At 36.5% G+C, this 21,632-nt stretch overlaps 1 protein-coding gene across 1 annotated transcript; it reads right to left on the reverse strand.

The window, feature by feature from the left end:
* Nucleotides 1-221: 221 nt before the first annotated feature.
* On the reverse strand, nucleotides 222-20,007 carry LOC120422679 (protein twist). The gene is made up of 2 exons (XM_039586189.2): nucleotides 18,524-20,007; nucleotides 222-1,236 (listed from the first exon to the last, which is right to left on the reverse strand). The coding sequence occupies exons 1-2, from the start codon at nucleotides 19,558-19,560 to the stop codon at nucleotides 921-923; spliced, it is 1,353 nt and encodes a 450-aa protein (XP_039442123.1). The 5' UTR covers nucleotides 19,561-20,007; the 3' UTR covers nucleotides 222-920.
* Between the last annotated feature and the right edge of the window lie 1,625 nt (nucleotides 20,008-21,632).

Consider the following 21,632-nt stretch of genomic DNA (forward strand, 5'->3'; position numbering starts at 1 on the left):
ACATCATAAAAGAGGTAATATTCAACCTGCCAAAGTTACACTTTTCCTTACTGTGTATAAATTGGTTCTCAACCAACATACCGAACAAAAAATGGAATCAGTCTCATTGTCTTGTCTTGTCACCACCTTTTTTTAAGGAAATGTTTTAAAATTTATATCTTTTGTCATCCAAGAACAGAATTGATTTCGGATTTTCGAAAAAAATAAAACCATTCAACCGTTTTTTTTTATAATTTTCAGCATTGCTCAAGTCACTTATTTATTATAGCTTTGATGACATTTCTGTTGCATTTGGCTTTAAATTTTGTGTTATGGCACTTTACTGTTTCATTCAGTCACGAATACTTATCATCTAAATACTCTTCCTTATTTTCATTAACGGTTTTGTCACATTCACAACTATTTAAAGTATATTGAAAGATAGAAAACCAAGAAAAACTAAAAAAGTTACAAGTATACAATAGTAATAAAATGGAAATGCTTTCGAATGGAGTTCGACACTTTTTAAAAACATATAAAATCAGCTCTAGAGGTCACCATCTAAAGGAATTATACTTTCTGTGCGCGTACACCCACTTTGGTATGATTTTGAGAGAAACAACTTTTGACCACAATTGCAAATCGCATCAACTTTGAGCCGCACTCAAAGTGAACGATTGCCTTTGCGCGTCAACAACACTTAAATTAGTTAGATTGGACAAAGTAGAAAAGTTTCGCTTTTAGCACTTACATTTAAAAAGAGGAGAATCTTAACATAATTAATTAAAATTTTAAGTTCTTTTTCATTTGGAATCGTTTTCTAAACCACGTTGATGATTTATTTTGTGCGCTTTTTTTTTGTTGTGTCACCTTGTAGGAACCGTACCTTAGCGCTAAATAATACTTTCACTTAAAACAAATCCCTTCGAGTCGTCACCCCGTCACTCTTTATCGCTGCAGCAGCTGTCATCGGGGCTGTTCCCCTCTCCGCTTCCCCCGCCAATGTTCCAATCGCCCTCCATGCGCCACACGCTAAACAGGTAGCTGAGTTTTTCGCGCACGACGACTCCCCCACCTCCTCCACCAGCTCCACCTCCTACGCCACTGCCACTGCAAAGCTGACCGGAATTCAGCTGGAAGGCGGCGGAACTGAGCGCCGGAGAAGCGCCACTACCCGTGCAAAGGGGCTTCTGGCCGGACTCGTCCATCGACGGGAGCTCGTTGTTCGAGAGGATGTAGTACAGGAAGTCGATGTACCTGGGAAGAGAGAGAGGGAAAGAGTGAAGAAGAGGGTTGAAAATGAAAGTCATTGAAGAATTTGGGAATTTTTGTTAAGCCAGGTAAGCTGGGAAAGTTTGAAAGTTCAAAAGTGGAAACGAAGGAAGTTGATTGGATTTTCCCTTTATGGTTTTGCTGGAATTGTTGGGATTTACAAAATAAAGTAAATTTTATTCATAATTATTTTTCCATAACTGTGGAAGGGATCAAGGCAACGATGGTTCCTAAAATGCTAAATTTGCAAATTTAACTAGAAAAATGAATAACGAAGAAAAGTTCATCAAATTACTTATTTCTTTACATACATAAATTATAACAGTGCAATTTTACAATATTTCAACTAAATTGCTCAATTATCTTTGTCGAAGAGGAACAAAGCATTTAAAAAACGGTTGAATAATTCGAAAAATCTTGGTGTTCTATATAATTTTTGATCGAATTTTATACTTTTTATTTATGAAATAAGGCCATTTCAAACATTATTTAATTTTGTGAATTCTAACTATCTGGCCAAGAAATTTATAATGCATTTCAAATCGGTTCATACTAATTATAAAATTTTGGATGCGCCCATACAAAATAATGTTCCAAAGTTCAAAAATCGTAAATATTTTTTTTGATCAATTTGGTTCCTTCGAGTTTTTGGAGTTGCTGAGAATAATTCAGAAAAATAAAGCTAAACAATAATAATAAGATCATGATTACGGGTTTAAAGGAATAATTCACAAATAATGTAATGAATAAGATAGATGATTTAAAAAAATAAAGATATTTTTGTTTTAAAAAAAAATATTATGACTTATAACTAATAAGTTTATATTTTTGAGGTATTTTGAGACCAAAACATCAAATTAATTTTAGTGTTGCCGAAATATGGAATAGAATAAATTGATGCCAAAATCGGGTTTTGCCAAAATGACACTGTAATCAGATATTGTAACAAGACTTGTTACTAAAATACCCTTTGTTCAATTATACCCACCTGCTCAAGATTGGGTAGGATTTAGATTTTTTTAATTCTTATTTTTTTGAAAAGTAACCAAAAAGGTCAATTAAATTGACAGTGTAAAATAAAGAATATTGCAGCAATTTTAATCAGCTATTTAGGCTTCATCCATAAAATACGTCACGCTAAAATCAGCCAAAATTTACCCCCTCTCCCCCCCTTTGTCACGCTTTTCCTATACTTATAACACGCAATATAACAGCGTGACATATTTTATGGATGACGCCTTAAAAGTATTTGGTTCAGAAATCATTTCCCCTCTAAATAAGTATATCTTGGAAACGGTGCACTTAATGAAAATTTTACAATAGTACTCTTCGATTGCATATTAAATTTTGCATTAAAAAAATATTTTTGACAAAATTAAATAAAAATTTCCGTCACTGCTCAGAAACTGCCTATTTTGGTACCCATATAATTAAAAAAAATCAAGGTGAACAGTAAAAAAAATATGGTAACATTACATCTGGGAAAGGGTAATTTTTTTATGTCAGAAAAAAGGTGTAATTTCTCCTCTGAAAATGTGTAATTTTACCGCTTTTCTGATATAATGTCATTTATTCAGTGACAAGAGGTAATATTCAACCTTCCAAAATTACCCCTTCCAAATTTTGAGTGAAATGAGTATCAAGTGTGGATAAATTGAGTTTTTGAAAAAATAAATTAAAAAAATAGTTTTCTCCTTAAATTCCCTTTTTTTTAAAGATCCTTATTTACATAATTTACAACTTTGCCGAAGCTAAGTTTGTATAGAGACATTGGCGACTTATACAGAAATTCCCCACGAAAACAGCATGATTCGAAAAAAGGTTCTCCGATCGGGCTCAACATTTTTCTGGGGGTTCCTTGGCCGAAATAATTTGACCCGTATTTTTTTGTTTTGCCGTTAGGGTGACCTACGCCGTGTTAAGGTGGTCCGAAAAATGGCAATTTTCGTCGATTTTCGCACAAACCAGAAAGGTGATTAGTTTGGCTAATTGGGAAAAATAGTAAGAAGTTTCAAAAATCTAGCTTAGCATTTGAAAAGGTCGTATGAAAACTAAAAATGCTGTTTGAAGGTCTCGGGACCAAAGAGCCTATGTCTGAAATTTTGTTTATCTGATTCCTCGGAAAATTTTATATAATATATCAAAAAATAATGAAGCTCTGTTTTCAATTTTTTTAAATAAAAACTGGGTTTTTTGACGGGGAACTTTTTTTTCGAATCATGCCGTTAAAAACTTTGGCCATTTCTGCTGTATATTTACATTTTGTACATGTACCCCTCTATTCTGGTTAAAAACATGAAATTAAACAAGTAAGTAAGTGGTATTGTTGTTATTGACACTGAAAAGTTATACATTTAAGACGTAATGTTATTTAGATTATTTCACTGCGTAAAAAATTATAAAATAAACAAGCCTTACCCGACAAACTTCGTTCTGCCTTCGTTTGTTGACGTTTTCGGCTTCAGCCTCCTGTGATCAAAATTTGATTTTACGTAAATTTTCCCATACAATCTGCAGATGCTCCGGAATCGGTCCCAGAGTGGCCAAAGTTGTCACTTTTTGGCGTAAGAACCTTCCTTGGACTTATACGAACCCAACGCAACAAAGAGCGCTCCGATCCGATGCTACGTATTGAACTGATTCGCGTTCGAACAAACCCGTCGAAATTTTATATATATATATATATATATATATATATATATATATATATATATATATATATATATATATATATATATATTTATATATAGATAGATAAATGCCCAGTGGTTCACGAAATAGATGTGAAAATCTTAAATGTAGAGACAAAAAGCGACCCCATGATTTGCGAACAAATGATTCATCTCAAATTTGCAGTGAAATTTAAGCCATCATCATACTATGGACGCCAATTTCCACAGAAAAACAATACCAGACATCCGTTTCACATCAAAAAGATCCATTTCCTGGCACTAGCCATCACTCACGTGTCTCAAGTTGGCAAAGTTTTGTGAATGACGAAAGACTGCTCGCTTCCACGGCGAATGATGGCCCCAAAAGTGTCGTCTTTCCTGGGTCGTCGTGTGGCGAAACAAGTTGCGAATCGAGAATAATGGGCGACATTTTTATAACTTCTGGCTGTCAACTCCCTGCGCGAGGGCACACGGTGTGGTTGCTTGAGATTATTTTTAAAAAATATTTATTTTTTTAAATACTTATACAACAGAAGTAGTTTTTGCCAAAATTGTTGGTTTTTCAATCAGTTATATTTTTTTTTTAAATTTAAATTGATGCAACTTTAAACTTCTGACAAAGCAATCTTTGCGTCAGTTTTAACGACCGCAACGAAAGCCAAAGTGCCACCAGGAGAAGGATCGTTCCGGATCGCTCTCTCCCCGGCAAGACGACGACAATTTTTACGACTTTCCACCGCGAGAAAGAAGTTCCCGTTTCTTGGCACTGGTCATGGTTCACTGGAAAAGTGTACTCCCAGCAGCGAAAAAGGGCCGTCTGGAAGCAGGTTCTATCTTTAGGACGGCGTCGTTACGTGAAAGATGCAAAATGTGCAAGCACGCGACAGCCGGGCGTGAGTTGACAAAGTGACGTAACGGGCAAGGTTTTTGCATACTGGGAAATCAACAAATTATCGCTTACGTCATTTTGCGGTGCATTGAAGTTTTTTTTTTAAAGAAACGATCATTGTGGGGAAACATAACTTATGCAGATTTTTTACGGCCCGGTGTGTTAAAATTCAAGCTGCACGTGGCAGTGAATCTTTAGTTTTGGCGCGTTGAAAAGAGTAACGCTGACAACGAGATATTTTTAATCATTTTTATGATCATCAAATGATGTTTGCTTAACATCTCAGATTGAAATTTTAAAAAATCCGGTAATTTTTTTTTAAATTCAAACTCGGTGGTAACATTTTTAACCATGCTTATCTATGGCTCAAAAGTTGCGGATTTTGTTCCCTAGAAACACATCAAAAAATTTCAAATATTAGAAAAGTAAAAATTTCATATATTAGAAAAGTAATGATTTTGGAAAATTAATATCAATCAATCCACCTCCGTGTACGCACGAGTGCAAGCAGCAGTCAAGTGCTCAGTGCTCCATCGTTTTTTCGAAATTTTTCGCCGTAATTTACCGTGATTAGCCGCGAGTTTGCTCCACCAGCATGCCAAGGGCCGGCCGTGGCCGTGGCAGTTCGAGTACGGCCTCGAAAAACCCGCGAAGTTCGTCTACCGGCCGTGTGCAAAAAGGTAAACAAACCAACGCCGCGTCGTCCGCCATCGCGCCTGGGAGTGTGTGCGCCAAAGGATTTGACCCGAAATTATTACACGCTAATTACCGCGTCCAGGATCGCAGCCCTATTAGGCTCCGTTCAGCTACTTCCGGCAATCCGTCGACCGATGGCGCTTCAACATCCGCCAACATTCCCACCAGTAACAAGTTCGCGAGACTGAGTGACGAGGAAAGCAACAACAACAACACCGACGGTAGCACTACCGACGACGACGACGACCATGGTCGTGCACGGAAGAAAGTGATTTCGCCAAAAAAAGTAATTACTCCAAAGGAACGACGACCACCACCAATTTTTGTTTTGGACACGTTGGCGGACGATGTTGACGAGCAGCTGGAAGGCCTCGTGTACTGCCTCAAAATAGGTAAATCGTCAGTGCAAGTGTTCACATTTGACCAAAAGAACTTCGACCTGGTTGTGGAGAAATTGAATCTTAAAAACTTCAAATTCTACACATTCGACCCCGTGCAGAAGACCGCTGTTAAGATCGTCTTGCAGGGGTACCAAGACCGCCCGACCTCCGACCTCAAGGAGCACCTCTCGGGTGTCGGAATAACGCCGCGAGACATAAAAGTCCTCTCGCGGAAGACAACCGTTACAGGTACACACACACTGTACCTGTTGTACTTCGATCGCGGCACCGTCAAACTTCAAGACCTGCGGCGGACTAAGGCGTTGGACGGTTTTTGGGTAAACTGGCGGTTTTACTCCAAAAATCCGACGGACGCAGCGCAATGCCACCGTTGCCAGAAATTCGGCCACGGCTCGCGGAACTGCAACCGCCGGCCCCGCTGCGTGAAGTGCGGTGAGTCACACCTCTCGGAGGTGTGCGCACTGCCACGAAAGGCGGACTTGGGGGAAAACGCAGAACAAACCAAGCCGCGCGTGAAGTGCGCGAACTGCGGCGGTAACCATACCGGTAATTACCGCGGATGCGTCGCGCGCAAGTCCTACCTCGAGGAGCAGGAAAAGAGGAAGAAGAAAGCAGCAGCGTCCCACCCTTCTCAGCGAAGTGCGAGTGCAGCCGTTCCTGCAGCTGGCCAGCGAACGGTTCCAGCGGACAATTCAGCGTTCCCTCCTGGCTGGGGGCGATCGTTTGCCATCGTGGTCGCTGCCGGTAGCGGCAATGCGGCCCAGCAAGAAGTCACCGGGGAAGATCTCTTTACCCTGCCGGAGTTCTTTGCTCTCGCGGGGGAGATGATGACGCGGTTTCGGAGCTGCCGTAACAAGGCGGAGCAATTTCTAGCCCTCGGGGAATTAATGATTAAGCACATCTATAAAGGATAAAAAATTGTGATCTAGTTTTAAGCTTTCTCTATTTCTATCCCCTTTCCCTTGCAATTTTAGTAAGTTTTTTTTTTCTTGTCTTTTTCTTACTTTCGGTAACCCCTTAACTACAAGCAACAATTGTTCCAAAATGGATTATGATGTAACACACAGCTGAAAGGAACTCCAAAACTCTGTTATGTATTCCAAAAGAACTTATTGTATATTGATAATTCACCAATAAAACCGAATTGAAAATTGAAAATATCAATCAATCAGAAAATTCCATCAAAAGATACAGATTTCTGAACATTTACGTACCATTTTTGTATGGACAGCTGCCAAAATTGTATGCCTTGTATGAGCCTTGTATGAGTGAACCAACGACACAAAATATTTTCACAAAAAAAAAGTTATCTGACCATGGATAAAATATAACTAAACTGAATTTCGTTGGTTTCATTGCGTGAAGTTATTATTTTGTAAAAAATATGTACTCATGGAGAGAACCAAAGTTTGTTTACATCCGTAAGAAAAAAGTTTTCCGAATTGGATTTCAAGGATCAAAGTTTTTCATCAAAAACTTGATATAGAAGTTAAAATTTGCAGTTGTTCGATACGAGCATTCGAAAGATCGCAATTAAAGCTTTCAAATGAAGGTAAAAGCGAATCATTAAGTTCAACTATCGATTTACTATGATTTTTTGAACATTGGCCGATCTGTAAACTGTTCCGAACATGAGGGATGACTGTATGACCACCAAAATACATTTTTGTATCGTCATCTTTCACGTTTATACAAAATCTTGTATAAACAAACATTAACGCAAAATAGCATCTTTGTTCAAAGGGAAAACGCCTACAACGTTTAGGGCAAATAAAGAAGTACGAAAAAAATATTCAAATGGAACGATTTCTGGAAAAATGTCTCATAAGCTTGTAAAATTTACTTAGTTTCAGCCAAAATAAATATGCAAATTTTCATTGGACAAGCTTTCCGGTAAAAAAAAACGAGACTGAAAAATCAAGTTTGTAAAATTGTCTGGAAAATCGGTTCATGCTACCAGTTTTGAACATTTTGACGTTTTGACCATTTTTCAAAAAAAGAGTTTCAATAAATTATTTTTGTATTTTTTAAGGAAAAACAAATAGTATAAAATACAAATGTATTTTTCCACAAATTTATGAACGAAAAAACGAAACAACACGTACAAAATAAAATTTTAAATTAAAATTCGTAAAACCTGATAGAAGTGGCGTGTATTTTATTTCAGTGACTTATTCAAAGTTCAGGTTTGATTTTTAGACCCTCAAATTATGTTTGCTTAAATGCCCAGCTTATAACCTATCATTTGCATCCCAAACGACGAAAATTGTCATCTTTTGGACCACCCTAACACGGCGTAGGCTCTAAGGATCTAAAAATCACTACTGCAATGATCTAATTTTCCAGTGAACCCTCTTCCATTCCCACCGCTCAGCCTTCTCCTCCCCCTTAACGTGTCAATGAAATTTACGATACTTAAATATTCGCTTAAGTTTTATTTGAAATCCCATCAACATCATCATTATAAATAATGTATATCAAAGGCGCGTCGTCGTTCAAACGATCCAAGGCGCAGAACTAAACAGAAACTTCAGAGTGGATCATTTTACAGTTCCCGGTAGAGTCTCACAAACGACGAGGTGAGCCGGGGGAAATTGGGTGGGAAAATGTCCCCCTCCCATCCCCCTTTTCCCCCCACAACTCGAATGAAAATCGTGAGATCCATAATTTTGTTTATTTTTCCTTTCACTCGTTTCTAAATATTTCATTCCGGGAAAATTATGCTCGTAAATCTGCGTGCTGCTCAGTTGGGCCGTCCTCTTCCCCGTGATGATTCTAGTATGTCCGACTAAATAAGCCATTCCCGGGGTGAAACGAGCTGAGGTGATTTAGAGGAATTAATTATCGCCACTATACTGACAGCACAAGCCAGTTGTGGACCGGGCTTAACGGGTTGACACCGATGATTTGTTGTCAGTTTGTTACTTTGTTTGAAAATCATTTATCAAACAAGTCAAACTTATTCTTTTTGAAAACATATTTTCTGATTATTTTTAAAAGCACCAGGCGTCTCCATCCCGAAAAAAAGTGACCAGATGTTCCCCCCTTCAAAGAAAAAACAATTTAAAATCGTTTCGAGCTACTAACACTAGTTAATCACTTGACGCCTTTCCGGAACCAAACCCGCCCCTCATCATCGTAATAAACTTTGTCATTTTTCCGTTTCATTTTCTTGCGTTCGGAAAACTCACTTGCCTCCTCTGTGCGCATCGTGAAAAATTGTGGACAAAAAAGAGCTATAAATTATCGACTCTACTCAGCTCAGCGAGACTGCGACGAAACATCCGGAACCAACTCTGGGGAGGGACCTTTTTCTCACATCATTCACGTCACAGTTATTGTGCGCAGCCAAAGTGTGTGTGTGCGTTAGTGGCTTTGTCTAAGTTGGGTTTATCACGTGTTGTGTTGCAGAGATTTTTTTTTGTTTTTGTAATTTGGAGTCGAGTAAGATTCGTTCTAAACTTTTCGGTAATATAAAAGGTTGATAAATCCACTGAAATACCATGTTTAATAATTGTGATTCCGACTTCTTTAAATTCTTAACAGTCATTCCTCACGAAAACTGCACGGCTAATAACAAAACAAATCTCGGACTGGGGATTTCTTGGTCTAAATAATTAGACTCGTATTTTTTTTGTTTTGTCAATAGGGTAGCCATATCTCGTCTGCATGACGAAGTTTGCTTTTTTAAAAATGTTAAAGCTGACAAATTTTTATATGAAAATCATAAAAAAGCTTTTTTTAAATAAACATTTGAAAAATTGATGAAAATGAAAATTTTAATAGCCTGAAAACATAATCAAACATAGTATAAATGTGAGCTCATACCAACTTCCGAGTTTTTTGCCAATTTACACGAATGTTTGACAAAAGGTCGAAAGAAATAAGGCTGAATGGACAAAAGTTCGAATGGACAAAAAGTTGAATTATAAAAAACATTTTACAAAAAAAAAAATACTCTTCGTATTTATCCAACTCGGTGAACCTCGTTGGATAAATGTACGACTCGTGCTGAAAAAATTATCTTTTTGCAACTTGTTGCATAAACTACTATTTGATATGAGCCTGAATGCATAAATATTGAAAAGCAGTTACGGAATGGTGTTTGGAATGGCTTAGGAGGGGTTATCTTTAAAAATATAAATAAATACGATCGATTTTTTTATACATGCAGCTAAATTTGCTAATTTGCAACAATATTTAAGAAGCAAGACTTTTTTATTTTTCGAAACTCTCGACAATATTCCAACTATTTTTTTTACAAATAAAATAGAGACTTACAAAATATTTTAAAAGCTGTATTTTTAAAAAGAAAATTAAGACAGTCAAGAATAGGTTGTTTAATAAAAAAACTTATAAAATATTTAGAAGTCGACTTTTTTAAAAGAGCTACTCATGTTTGAAGGAAAGAAAAACTCACAGAAATTATACGACAGGACATAAGACAAATTTCAGAAGTTTAACTTTTTTTCAAACAACCGCTCATATTTTTAAGAACGGAAAAAAAATCACAAAAACATTGCGGCAATCATAAAAAGGCTGTCTGAAAAAAATACTTAAAAAAATTCTGAAGTCGATTTTTTTCAAAAAGGCTCTTTTTTGAAAAAAATAAAAAAAAAACTCACAAAAATTCTACGAAAATCGAGAATAGGTTGGTATTGGAATTATTTAAGAGCTTTCCGGTTTTTTTAAAGAACTGCTCAAGTTTGAAGGATGTGATAACTCACAATATTATTACAAAAATTAATACTTTTTAGAGAAATGAAAACTTCTCAAAAAATGGTTTGGAAGAATAACTTGAAAACGTGAAAAAAAAATCATTGCTAAAAGGATGGATAAACTCACAGAAACAAATCTGATTTGTTTGCAAAAAAATATTTTTTTAAGAATATTTTTTTTATTTTTTCACTGTTATTATTTGTTTTATTTTTTCACATTCGACCTTTTGTCCTTTTGACGTTTTTCCCCATTTCGACCTTTTGTCCATTCGACCTTTTTTCGCACATTCGATTTATATGTATGTCATCCTTTAAAAATACAAATTTAACAATAATTTGCTGATCAAGTATGACTTACAATTGAGAAGTAAACAAAGTGTTGAATAAAACAAATAAAAAAACATTTATTTTTATGCATGATTTTGTTATAATCTATAAGCATTTTTTAAGCCAAATTTGCTTGCCATTTCAATTTTTTCATACAAATGCCAAATCTCTTGACTAGCATCATGGCTGACCCCCGTCCCACAAATTTCCAGCAAATATGCAGCAAAATGTCTGTCCCAAAAAAATCAAAACACAAAATCCACTCCCATTTCGGCTGACAGTTTGTCTTCTTCCAAACTTAGTCACTTCCAATTAATGTTGCCAAAGGAATATAAAAACGTTGCTTCCCCTCGTGAAATGAGACACTTGGCTTCTTTCGAAAAAGAGATGATGGATTTTAGTCGTAACCTTTTGCGCGGGCCAAACATAAGTTCTTGACTTTTTTTTTTATAAGGTCCTATAAACAAATGTAAACATTGTGTGTATCCCGCTTACTCCGATCGACTTTGACATAAGGTGTGAAAGGGATACACTCAATGTTTACATTTGTTTATAGGACCTTATCAAAAAAAAGTCAAGAGTTGAAGAATGGAGCAGCATGGTCTGTTCTGACAGCTCGCAAAAATCGGCCCGCGGATCGCATAAAAGCCGTTTCTCACACTTTTCGGAGTCGTTTATCATGATCACGACGTGACGAGAGACGGGCGCGCTGCCGGAATGGAAACAAAACTCCTAAAATAGTGCTCATTCGGCGAGAGTGGGCATGTTTTTTTTGTTTGAAACATTCTGAAACATTAGAGACCAGCGGGATGGGTGTGTTCCCACAGAAAGTGACATTTTTTGTTGTTTTTTGCTTCGGGAACAAAGAGCAAAGACAACTGCGCTACTCTCTGGCGAGGGAAGCATAATTTTAATTTGAATATGCGTAGTAAATGCAAAAAAAAAGAGACAAGAAAAAATGTTGGAAAAGAAAACGGGAAAGATCATAAACGAGCGGCATCTTGGCAAAGGAAGATCAAGAAGAGCGAGTGCGACGCTGAAATTTGACACATGGATGAAGGATGTTGCAAAGAGAGGACAAGGAGAAGGTCATGAAGTGAAGCGGATACTCAAAATGTTTAACTTTTAATGTAAAAATGTTTAAAATCAGACATGATCTACTTTTGGACACACTTTGCACTGATAATTTGAAGAAAAAAAAACACCGATAATTCAAGTTTAAATATCTAATATTGTGCTTATAAAAATCATAAATAACACAAAACCATAGTCTTATGCAAACACCAACAAAAATTGAAAAACACGACTTCTCAACATCAATTTGACGAGCGTTTAACACATGTTTCGCGTTTTTTGGTTTCTGGAATCGAACAACATTTTTCCTCGCATTTTCTGTGGTTTTAAATGCTCAGCAAGTCCCTCAAACCTCCGTCTACACCGACATGTTGTTCGCCGCGCTAATCCCAGAGGAAACTTTATGATGTCATCGGGGCTCAAGTCTTTCCGTGGTCGCAGGAAAAAGCAGGAAGCATTACCACAATATTTTCCCACCCGTCAAGCGCGGTGTTGATCTTACGTCATCACCACCCGTCAACTTGACGGGTGAGCCGATGGATTAGGTAGCATCGTCTGCGGGATTGGTTTGAGGGATGATGTGTTGATTTTTTCCCAGTTGAGTTTTATTTGAAATGTTGGAAGGCTTGAGGAAATTCATTAGTCGGTGAAATGGGATTACGCCATTTAAAAGCTCATACTGAATTCATTTGCTTCTATTGAAACAACCTAATTGTTATTTTAATAAAGATTTCTCCATACATTCCCTATCACAGCAAAAAATGGGATGGTAAAATCACATCACCTTTGTGAAAAAAGACAATTAATATTACAAACTGCATGTACAATTCTTGTAAACACAAAAAAAAAGTCGCAACCGACGGGAATCAAACCCAGCAAACAGAAAGGACTAGCGCCTTAGCTCGCTCGGCCATCAGACCTATGAAGAATTTAAATGATGAACGCATATATGACGCATATAATTTCATAAAATCTATATATATAAAAAATTTCGACGGTTTTGTTCGAACGCGAATCAATTCAACACGGAACGTCGGATCGATGTGCTCTTTGTTGCGTTGGGTTCGTAAAAGCCCAAGGAAGGTTTATACGCTAACTAATTGACACTTTGACCACTCTGGAATCGATTCCGGAGCATCGGCAAATTGTATGGAAAAAGCAACGTAAAATAAAATTTTGATCACAGGAGGCTGAACAAGCAAAAAAGTTAAAAACGTCAACAAACGAAAAAAAGGCAGAACGAAGTTTGTCGGGTAAGGCTTGTAACGTATAATTTATTTTACACCCAGGCCTTTAACACGTAGCTGGATTACCAAGGGATTACTACTTTTTTGCTGTGTATGTTAAACTCATGAACTTCTCCATACAAATCATAAAATGAATTTTTGAATCTATGGAAAGCTACATCTACAGTCCAGACTCGATTATTAGAAGTTCCAGCTAACATTTAACTTTGAAAAAAAAAAATCGACTCCACCGAGGCAGGACCCAGGGAGACGACTCATACACCTAGACTGAGCTAACGACCTAACCTCAAAGGTTAGACCGGGGCCAACATTTACTTCCCTTCCGACGGAAGGCGTGATCAGACAAATCTCGTCTCGAAAAATGCCACCGGGACCGTCTGGGATCGAACCCAGGCCGACTGGGTGAGAGGCAATCACGCTTACCCCTACACCACGGTCCCGACTTTGAATAATCGAATAAATTTTCGCATTTTTTTTCAATTTTGTTGTTTTTGAATGAAGCCAATGAGCAAAATTAGTTTTTCCTAACAATGCTCAATACAATTTTGTTTGCTGTATTTTCGCACAATTTTTATTTTTTTTATTTTGTTGGTCGGAGTGCTGAATGTCATGATGCAGTTCATTCAATTTTAAATTTTGTTCAAAATTAGTTTTTCTCAGTCATCTAACTAGACCTATTTTTCAACAATTGGTTCGATTTTCAATGTTAAAAGTGAAGCTTTTGAGAACTATTCGGCTCTTTTAATTAAAAATCCAGTGGCGAATGGCCATGCATAGATTAACAACATTTAAAATAATTTCTAAATTTTATGTATAGAGTTTTATTCAAATCTTAATTTTATGTATAGAGTTTCATTCGAATCAAAAAAATACAAAGACAAATCGATTTCGGAAACGTAGAGAATTACTCAATATCGAGAAGAACTAGAAATCTATGCTAAATTTCCATTAAAAATACCTACACCCAAACGGCGGTCGCATGATTGTGATGCATGGCGGCATGAAAGTATATCAGAATCTGCATGAAAACTGTCCTCATGCATTTTTTGCGATATGGGGTATGACATTTTTGCCTGTTACCGACAATTATCGACATTACCGACGGCTTTTTGGTTGAATTTCACAAAAAAAAACCCTTAACTGAACGAGGATTGAACCACCAACTTCTTGATTATTGATCCGACACGCTACTACCGCGCCATGGACGCTTGATGAATAGTGAGTGAAAGAGCACCAACATATGCTTCTCTTTGGAGTGTTGCTCGGGGACGGGCCAGCATTATATGTGTTGGTGAGAACTGCAGATCGCTGAAATGTTTACACGCGGGCAAAAATGATCTACGGGCTTGCTGCAAAAAATGTTATAAAATGTGACATTTTCTGCAGCAAATCCACTGTTGCAGATTTTGAGATATATTTTTCCTTTGGGTGTACTTAAAGTTCATGGCAACGTTTAGGAAGCGCACATTTTGCTTGAAAATTTTAGAGCATTTTGAAAACATTTTTAAACTTTTTTATCCAATAGTTAAAAAAATGAGCTAAAAGTTGGAGTTTGATAGAAAATTGTTGACAAAATGTCAATATTCAATTTGTCTGGTAGGAGAAAGAAAGAGTTTGAAATCTGACGAACTCCAAAGTTTTTCAGATGGGCTCTCCAGTCTTCGAGTAAGACGTTATTCAACTCAAAAAAAATCGTTTATATAGGGTCGTTGTACTTAAGTGCTCAGTATTGGGACTGATTGTTTATTTACCCAAATTGTTTTAATCACCTTGCATTGTTTAATTTACGGGCTTTATCGGTAGTTTTCGGTGAAATTAAACTCACAAATTAGAAGAAAGAAATGAAACTGATAGGTGGATAGATGACTAGTGTCTTAGAAGAAGATTGAAAAGGACGGAAACTAAGTCAGCGAAAGGGCCATATGAGAAAGCGTACGTGTGTGATCAGGTCTTTTAACCTTCTAATTTGGCTGTGTACAAGTACTGAGTCGCAACCTCAGTAAGTGTACACAGACAAATCATCCCTGTGTGTCATCCAAATGACTCCAGGACGGTCAACCGTACGCTTTCTCATATGGCCCTTTCGCTGACTTAGTTTCCGTCCTTTTCAATCTTCTTCTAAGACACTAGTCATCTATCCACCTATCAGTTTCATTTCTTTCTTCTAATTTGTGAGTTTAATTTCACCGAAAACTACCGATAAAGCCCGTAAATAAAGTTGTACTTAAGTTTGACACCATCCTTCAATGATACGGAATTTGCAATCCAAAATGGCGGCCAATATGGCGGCGCTAGATTATTTATTCATTTGGAAATGAATAAAACTGGCACTCGAACAGTCAAATTATACAAATGTCCATGAACTCGAATTGGACATAAAGGATAGAAACATCAGAATTAAGAAATAGAAAACATTTTTTTAATAATAAGAAGGTTCTTTATTAAGCAAGATTAATGATTTAGAAATATAATATTTCAGAAAAATTTCAAAAACATGATTTTAAATTTTAAAAAATAAATTGTGCCACAAAATTGTATTTGCAATTAAGGTCAACAGAATGCTTTTTTTGAAAAACTGGTAATTTTTTTCACAACGTGCTACATTTTTTCATAATTTAAAAAAAAAACATAATAGCAGCCTGAAAAGTAGCTTAGAAAATTTCCTTATAAATTACTTGTAGGGTCTTTACTGATCTGACTATCGTTCGATCGACCGGAATTTAAATTTAAAAAATAAATTGAAAAAAAAGTTTTCAAAGATTCTTTTAGTTGACTATTCCTGGTATCATGGTCAAATATTTATGATTATTGGCTCATTTTTTATTTTTGAAAAATATTTTCTAAATCTGTATTTTTAGGCCTTTTAAGAAACCTGGTTTTATAAATATAAGTCAGATTGGGCGAAAACATAAACATTTCTTTTATTGATTTATAATTTATTCATGAACTAATTAATAGTTTGCATATGTTATATATTAGGCATGCAATTTAAAAAAATTGTTTTTGTTTTGTTAAAGAAAAGGATACGCAATATAGGTATTAGACCTTAACTTTAATTTTTTTTTAAATCCTTCTTAAAAAATGTATTTTTATCTAGAAAATCAAAACATTTAATAGTAGTTTATGCTACAGGTTGCCAAAAATATATTTATCAGCACGAGTCGTACATTTATCCAACGAAGTCTACCGTGTTCGATAAATACGACGAGTGCTGAGAAAATCAAGTTTTGCAACGAGTTGCTTACAACATTTTTTGCAATACCGAGAAACGTCTTTTAAATTGAACTTTATGACAAACATCCATAAATGTGTTAAGTAAATCCACCGTTCAAAGCAAAAATATATTCAAAAAGTTACTTTTCGATACTAGTGCTGAAAAGATCAGCACCCATTTCAGTGCTGAAAAGAAGGAATTTTCAGCACTGGTTTTGAAAGGTTTTAATTTTCCCACGGCGTTTTTTCTGGGCAACCTTAAGGAGAAAAAATAGTCATCGCTACTTTCAAATGTGTCTTATAGGAAATTTTCTCAGCTTTCCAATGCATCTAAGAGCGAAATGTTTCATCGGGAAATTTCTGAGATATCTCAATTTTAAGCTTTTTGTTTTAAAATATTTAATCATTTATTGGAAACTTTTAAATAACAGTCCAGGAAACTTGTCAAATCATGTGTTTCATATGTCATTTACTCATCAAAATGTGCAAAATAAGACAAGAAACAACTTTGTAGAAGGTTGCAATTCGCTAAACATTAGAATAATGAAGTTTTAACCGGATTTTGAAGATATGGGATTTATTCAGAAATAAAAATCATAAAACCGTAGTTAAATATGATTTGTACAAGAACAAATAGATTATTACATAACTGTTGTGTACAAATAACACCGGTCTGCTCTGATTTAGCTTGTTCAACCGAAACTATGGCAGGTTTGTGATTGATAGGGTATACCTAGATTTTTATGAATAACTATCATATTTCCTTAGCCAAATATCAACCAGTTGCATGGATTCAAAACATGTTTAATTTTAGAAATTGAACTGCAAACTACTGTTGCAAGCTTTAGGAGAAATACTTTTCATTAGTATGAAATTATTGTTTTAGTTTTTTTGTATTAGCAATATTTTAGAAGTCTTATATTTAAATCTCATCTTTTTTAATTTTTTTTATATGTACCTTGATTTTTGTTCTAATAGTTTGGAAAAAAAGTCTCTGTTTGTTTTTTTTTGTTAAAATAATATTTAATTTTTGTTCAAACAAAAAAAAAGTTTGTGACGGTGTTTTCAGCATTCTGAGTTGAAAGACTCGAGTTTTATTACTACTTTTAAGTGCATTTTCAGTAAACATTTTATAAAATTTCATCTTTATTTTAAAATCATGAAAATAAGACTTTTGAAGCTTGCAACAGTAATATGTAGTATATTTTCGATTTTAAAACATATTTGTATTTATGCTCCTGGTTAATGTTTGCTTAAGAAAATATCAAATTTATTCATTAAATTTCAATAACACCATTAACAATCACAAACCTGCCAAAGTTTCGGTTGAACAAGCTAAATCAGAGCAGACACGTGATATTTGTACACAAAAAATAACCCAAACCAAAACAAAAAATATGTAATATTTTAATAATTCTTGTAAAAAATATATTAATACGGTTTTATGATTTTAAGTTCTGAATAAATTCTATATATCCAAAAACCCAGATAAAACAAAATTTTCAAAATGTTAAGCGGTTTGCAACCTTCTACAAAGTTGTTTCTTGAATTATTTTGCACATTTTGATGTGTAATTGACACATGAAACACATCATTTGATAAGTTTTCTGAACTGTTAGTATAAAGTTTCCAATAAATAATACAGGAATTTAAAACAAAAAACTTAAAATAGAGATATCTCAGAAATTTCCCGATGAAACATTTCGCTCTTAGAAGCATTGGATAGCTGAGAAAATTTCCTATAAGACACATTTGAAAGTAGCGATGACTATTTTTTCCTGAAAAGGTTGTTCTAGAAAACACGCCGTGTTCCATTCTGTTATTTTTCGTAGAGAAAAGTAGGCCGTTTATTATCTCGCGAATAACAGGAAAAGTAAGTAGTATCACGGCGGAATTGCAAAAACACTATTTTACAATTTCACTGTGACATTACTTATTAATGACGAAACGGCCTACTTTTTACCACCAAAAATAACAGTACTGAAAAGTAATACTAAGCCCATAAACCCATTTTCTTCAAAAATATTCAACTCACCTCGACGCCAGCTTCAGCGTCTGAATCTTGCTCAACTTATCGCTGGGCAGCGTTGGAATGATTTTCCTCAGCGAGGCGAACGCCTCGTTCAGGCTCTGCGTCCGCTGCCGCTCCCTCACGTTCGCCATCACCCGCTGCGTTTGCAGCTCCTCGTAGCTGATCGATTCCCTGACCTGACGTTTGCGGATCCGGTTGCTGCGGGACTTTCGACCGGGTTTTTGCTTGACGTTATCCGGATCGTTGGAGGACGGTGGTTCGGATGGGGTTGATTGGGTGGGAGAACTGCTGGTGATCATGCAGGACGAGGTGGTGGAGGAGGACGAAGGAGTGGGTTGGAAGTGGTGGGCGTCGAGTTCCGGTTTGTTTGGGGAGGAGTTGCTGGACGGGGTTTGGGGTTCCATGCTGCAGGGAGTGTCATTTTGGTAGTAAATGCCGTATTGCGAGGGGTCCGAGTAGGTCATGGGAGGGGGATTGTGGTGGTGGGACTGGTGTGACAGCTTGTCGTCATCCAAGTTGGCCAGTTCGGGAACTACCACGTAACCGTTGGAGGTTGGGAGGTACTCTCCTGGGTGGTAGCTGTAACCGGTTCCCGGATCGTACCGGGGACGTTTGTTGTCACATCCCGTCGGACTCAGCGAGGACTGATCGAACTCGTAGTCGTAGTCGGCGTCGAGTTTGCGCTTCTTGATCGAAGTTAAGGGAGGCGTCAGGACACTGAGCGGCTCTCCCGGAAGTACTTGGGTTGTCACGATCGTCGGGGTTTGATACACGTAGATCGCGGATTGCTGGGGCATCGAAGTAGGCTGCGAGTGTGGAGGCATCAGGGTTGTGTAATCCGGACCGGTTGACCCAACGGAACCCAGCGCCGGATGATGGTGATGGTGATGGATCATGTGGTGACCGGCCAAATTCTCGTACGACTCAACCTTGATCATCTTCGGTGATCGATGCTCACTACTACTCACTGGCGGAAGTTCAAACTGACTGTTGCTGCTAATATCCAGAATCAACTTGGGCGAATTGGGGTACACGGACATTTTACACCTGTTCCAACCAAAAAAAAAATCACACAAACTCCCCTCCCAAACACTTCACCATCGATTAGTCGCTAATTGGTCACAATCAAACGCGAAATTGCACTCGCCAAATTGCTCGCGAAAGTCCTCACTCACGCGCGATCATCCAAGGAAGCGTCAACGGCGATTACCCACGATCACGTGGACACCGGTCTACTACGATCGACGTTGACGGAGGAAAAGTGAAAAACTGACTGGCGCTTTTTTGAAAATCTTCTCGACAGAAACGGAATCTTAGAAGAGGGAGACGGAGAATGCAGTGAGGATCGGCCGAGCTGCTCACACTCAGAGCGCCTGGGACTGTGAAGAAGATCGGAGGAAAACTGCTTAAAAGTGTGAGTGTTTGTGCGCACAAGGAGACGCCAAGTCAGTTCTCCGTTTCAGTCGTGCACGTGCAGAAGTGCGAGAGTTGACTTTGAAGCTAATGAGATGCTGCGATGAGTGAAATGACATGAAATAAATTACGATCGTTTCATCTGGGGGTGATCGCGGATGATGGGAATTGTGTTTTTGGATGGGAAGGCTGAGAAAATTGCAAATTAGACTTTGTTTAAAAAAATTGTAACTGTGAAACATCATCATTCTTAATCCTTTAAATATCTACAACGTAGTCCAGGCGGACTTAGATCAAAAATATTGCCAAAAATCAATCTTTCAACTAATTTTGAATATTTTTTTTAAGGAATTCTTTGGGATCTGGTACGTTTCACCGAATGGACATTTCGCCGAGTTAAAAAAAAGATTAAAATTAAAGGTAAACAAAAATATAAAAACACCAAAATTACCAAAAGCTAAAACAAAGAACGATTCATGTTTGAAAGAATGCAAAAATTCACTAAAGTATTCTCAAACCGTTTTTTTAATTTGGCGAAATGTCCCACACCCGTCCTAAAGGGTAACTTCTGTCGCTGATCACGAATCCGAGGTCCGGTTTTTGATATCTCGTGACGGAGGGGCGGAACGACCCCTTAAATTTTTGAACATGTGAACAAAGAGGTGTTTTTCATTAATTTGCAGCCTGAAATGGTGATGAGATAGACATTTGGTGTCAAAAGGACTTTTATGTAAAATTTGATAGCGTACTCGAAATTCCGAAAAAACGTATTTTTCATCGAAAAACAACACAAAAAAAAGTTTGAAAAACTTTGCCATTTTAAGGGAAAAAAGAAAATTTAAGGTACTTTTCGAATCTACATTGACCCAGAAGAGAAGGGTCATTTTTTCATTTAGATCAAATTTTTTCATTTTAAGATTGAAGAAGAAGAATGAATTAAGAATGTAAGAATGTAGTCTTACATTAAAAGATATTTGACAACTTTAGAATTTATTTTGTTATTTAGAAATTTCTGTAGGTACAGTCCAGACTCGATTATCCGAAGGCCTCGAAAAAATTTCACTTCGGATAATCGAATCACGAAAAAAATGTTTTTTTCGTTGCCTAACTTTTTATTATTGAGCTTAAGTATGAGCCCTAAACTACGTTAAAGTGATTTAAAACTTTTAAATCCAAGATGGCAGCCAATATGGCGGTGTTGAAATATTGAAAAAATGCATTTTATTATTTAAGGCTCTGGATGGCATCATTCCCGATCGGCCATTTGGCGGCCATGTTTGTTTTAGAAAAACATTCAAATCTTGATTCTGAATATATCAATCAAAAAATGGTTTTCTTTGTGTTGTTTGTAGAAGTATTTTACATATCGTGATTATGTTTTCATTTCAATTTACTATTTCTGGACCCTGAATTCAGAATCATCATTGACAGTCATTGCCCCAAAAGTGAAAGACACCTTCTACGACCTTAATAGGCAATCAACTATTCAAATTTGACTAAAATGGGGTTGCAGAACTCAAATTCTGCATTCCTTAAGTTTAACGTCGTTTTCAACATTCGGTCAAGTTTTATCACGTTCAAAATTGGTAATAATAGTTTTCAATATGTTTTAAAAAGTTTACAAGCAATTTAAAGTTTTTCAATCCATTTATGTATAACTTAATAAGTATTGGTATTTCAAGATCGACATAGGTTTGGA

This window comes from Culex pipiens, chromosome 2 (assembly GCF_016801865.2).
Source record: "Culex pipiens pallens isolate TS chromosome 2, TS_CPP_V2, whole genome shotgun sequence".
Lineage (NCBI taxonomy): Eukaryota > Metazoa > Arthropoda > Insecta > Diptera > Culicidae > Culex > Culex pipiens.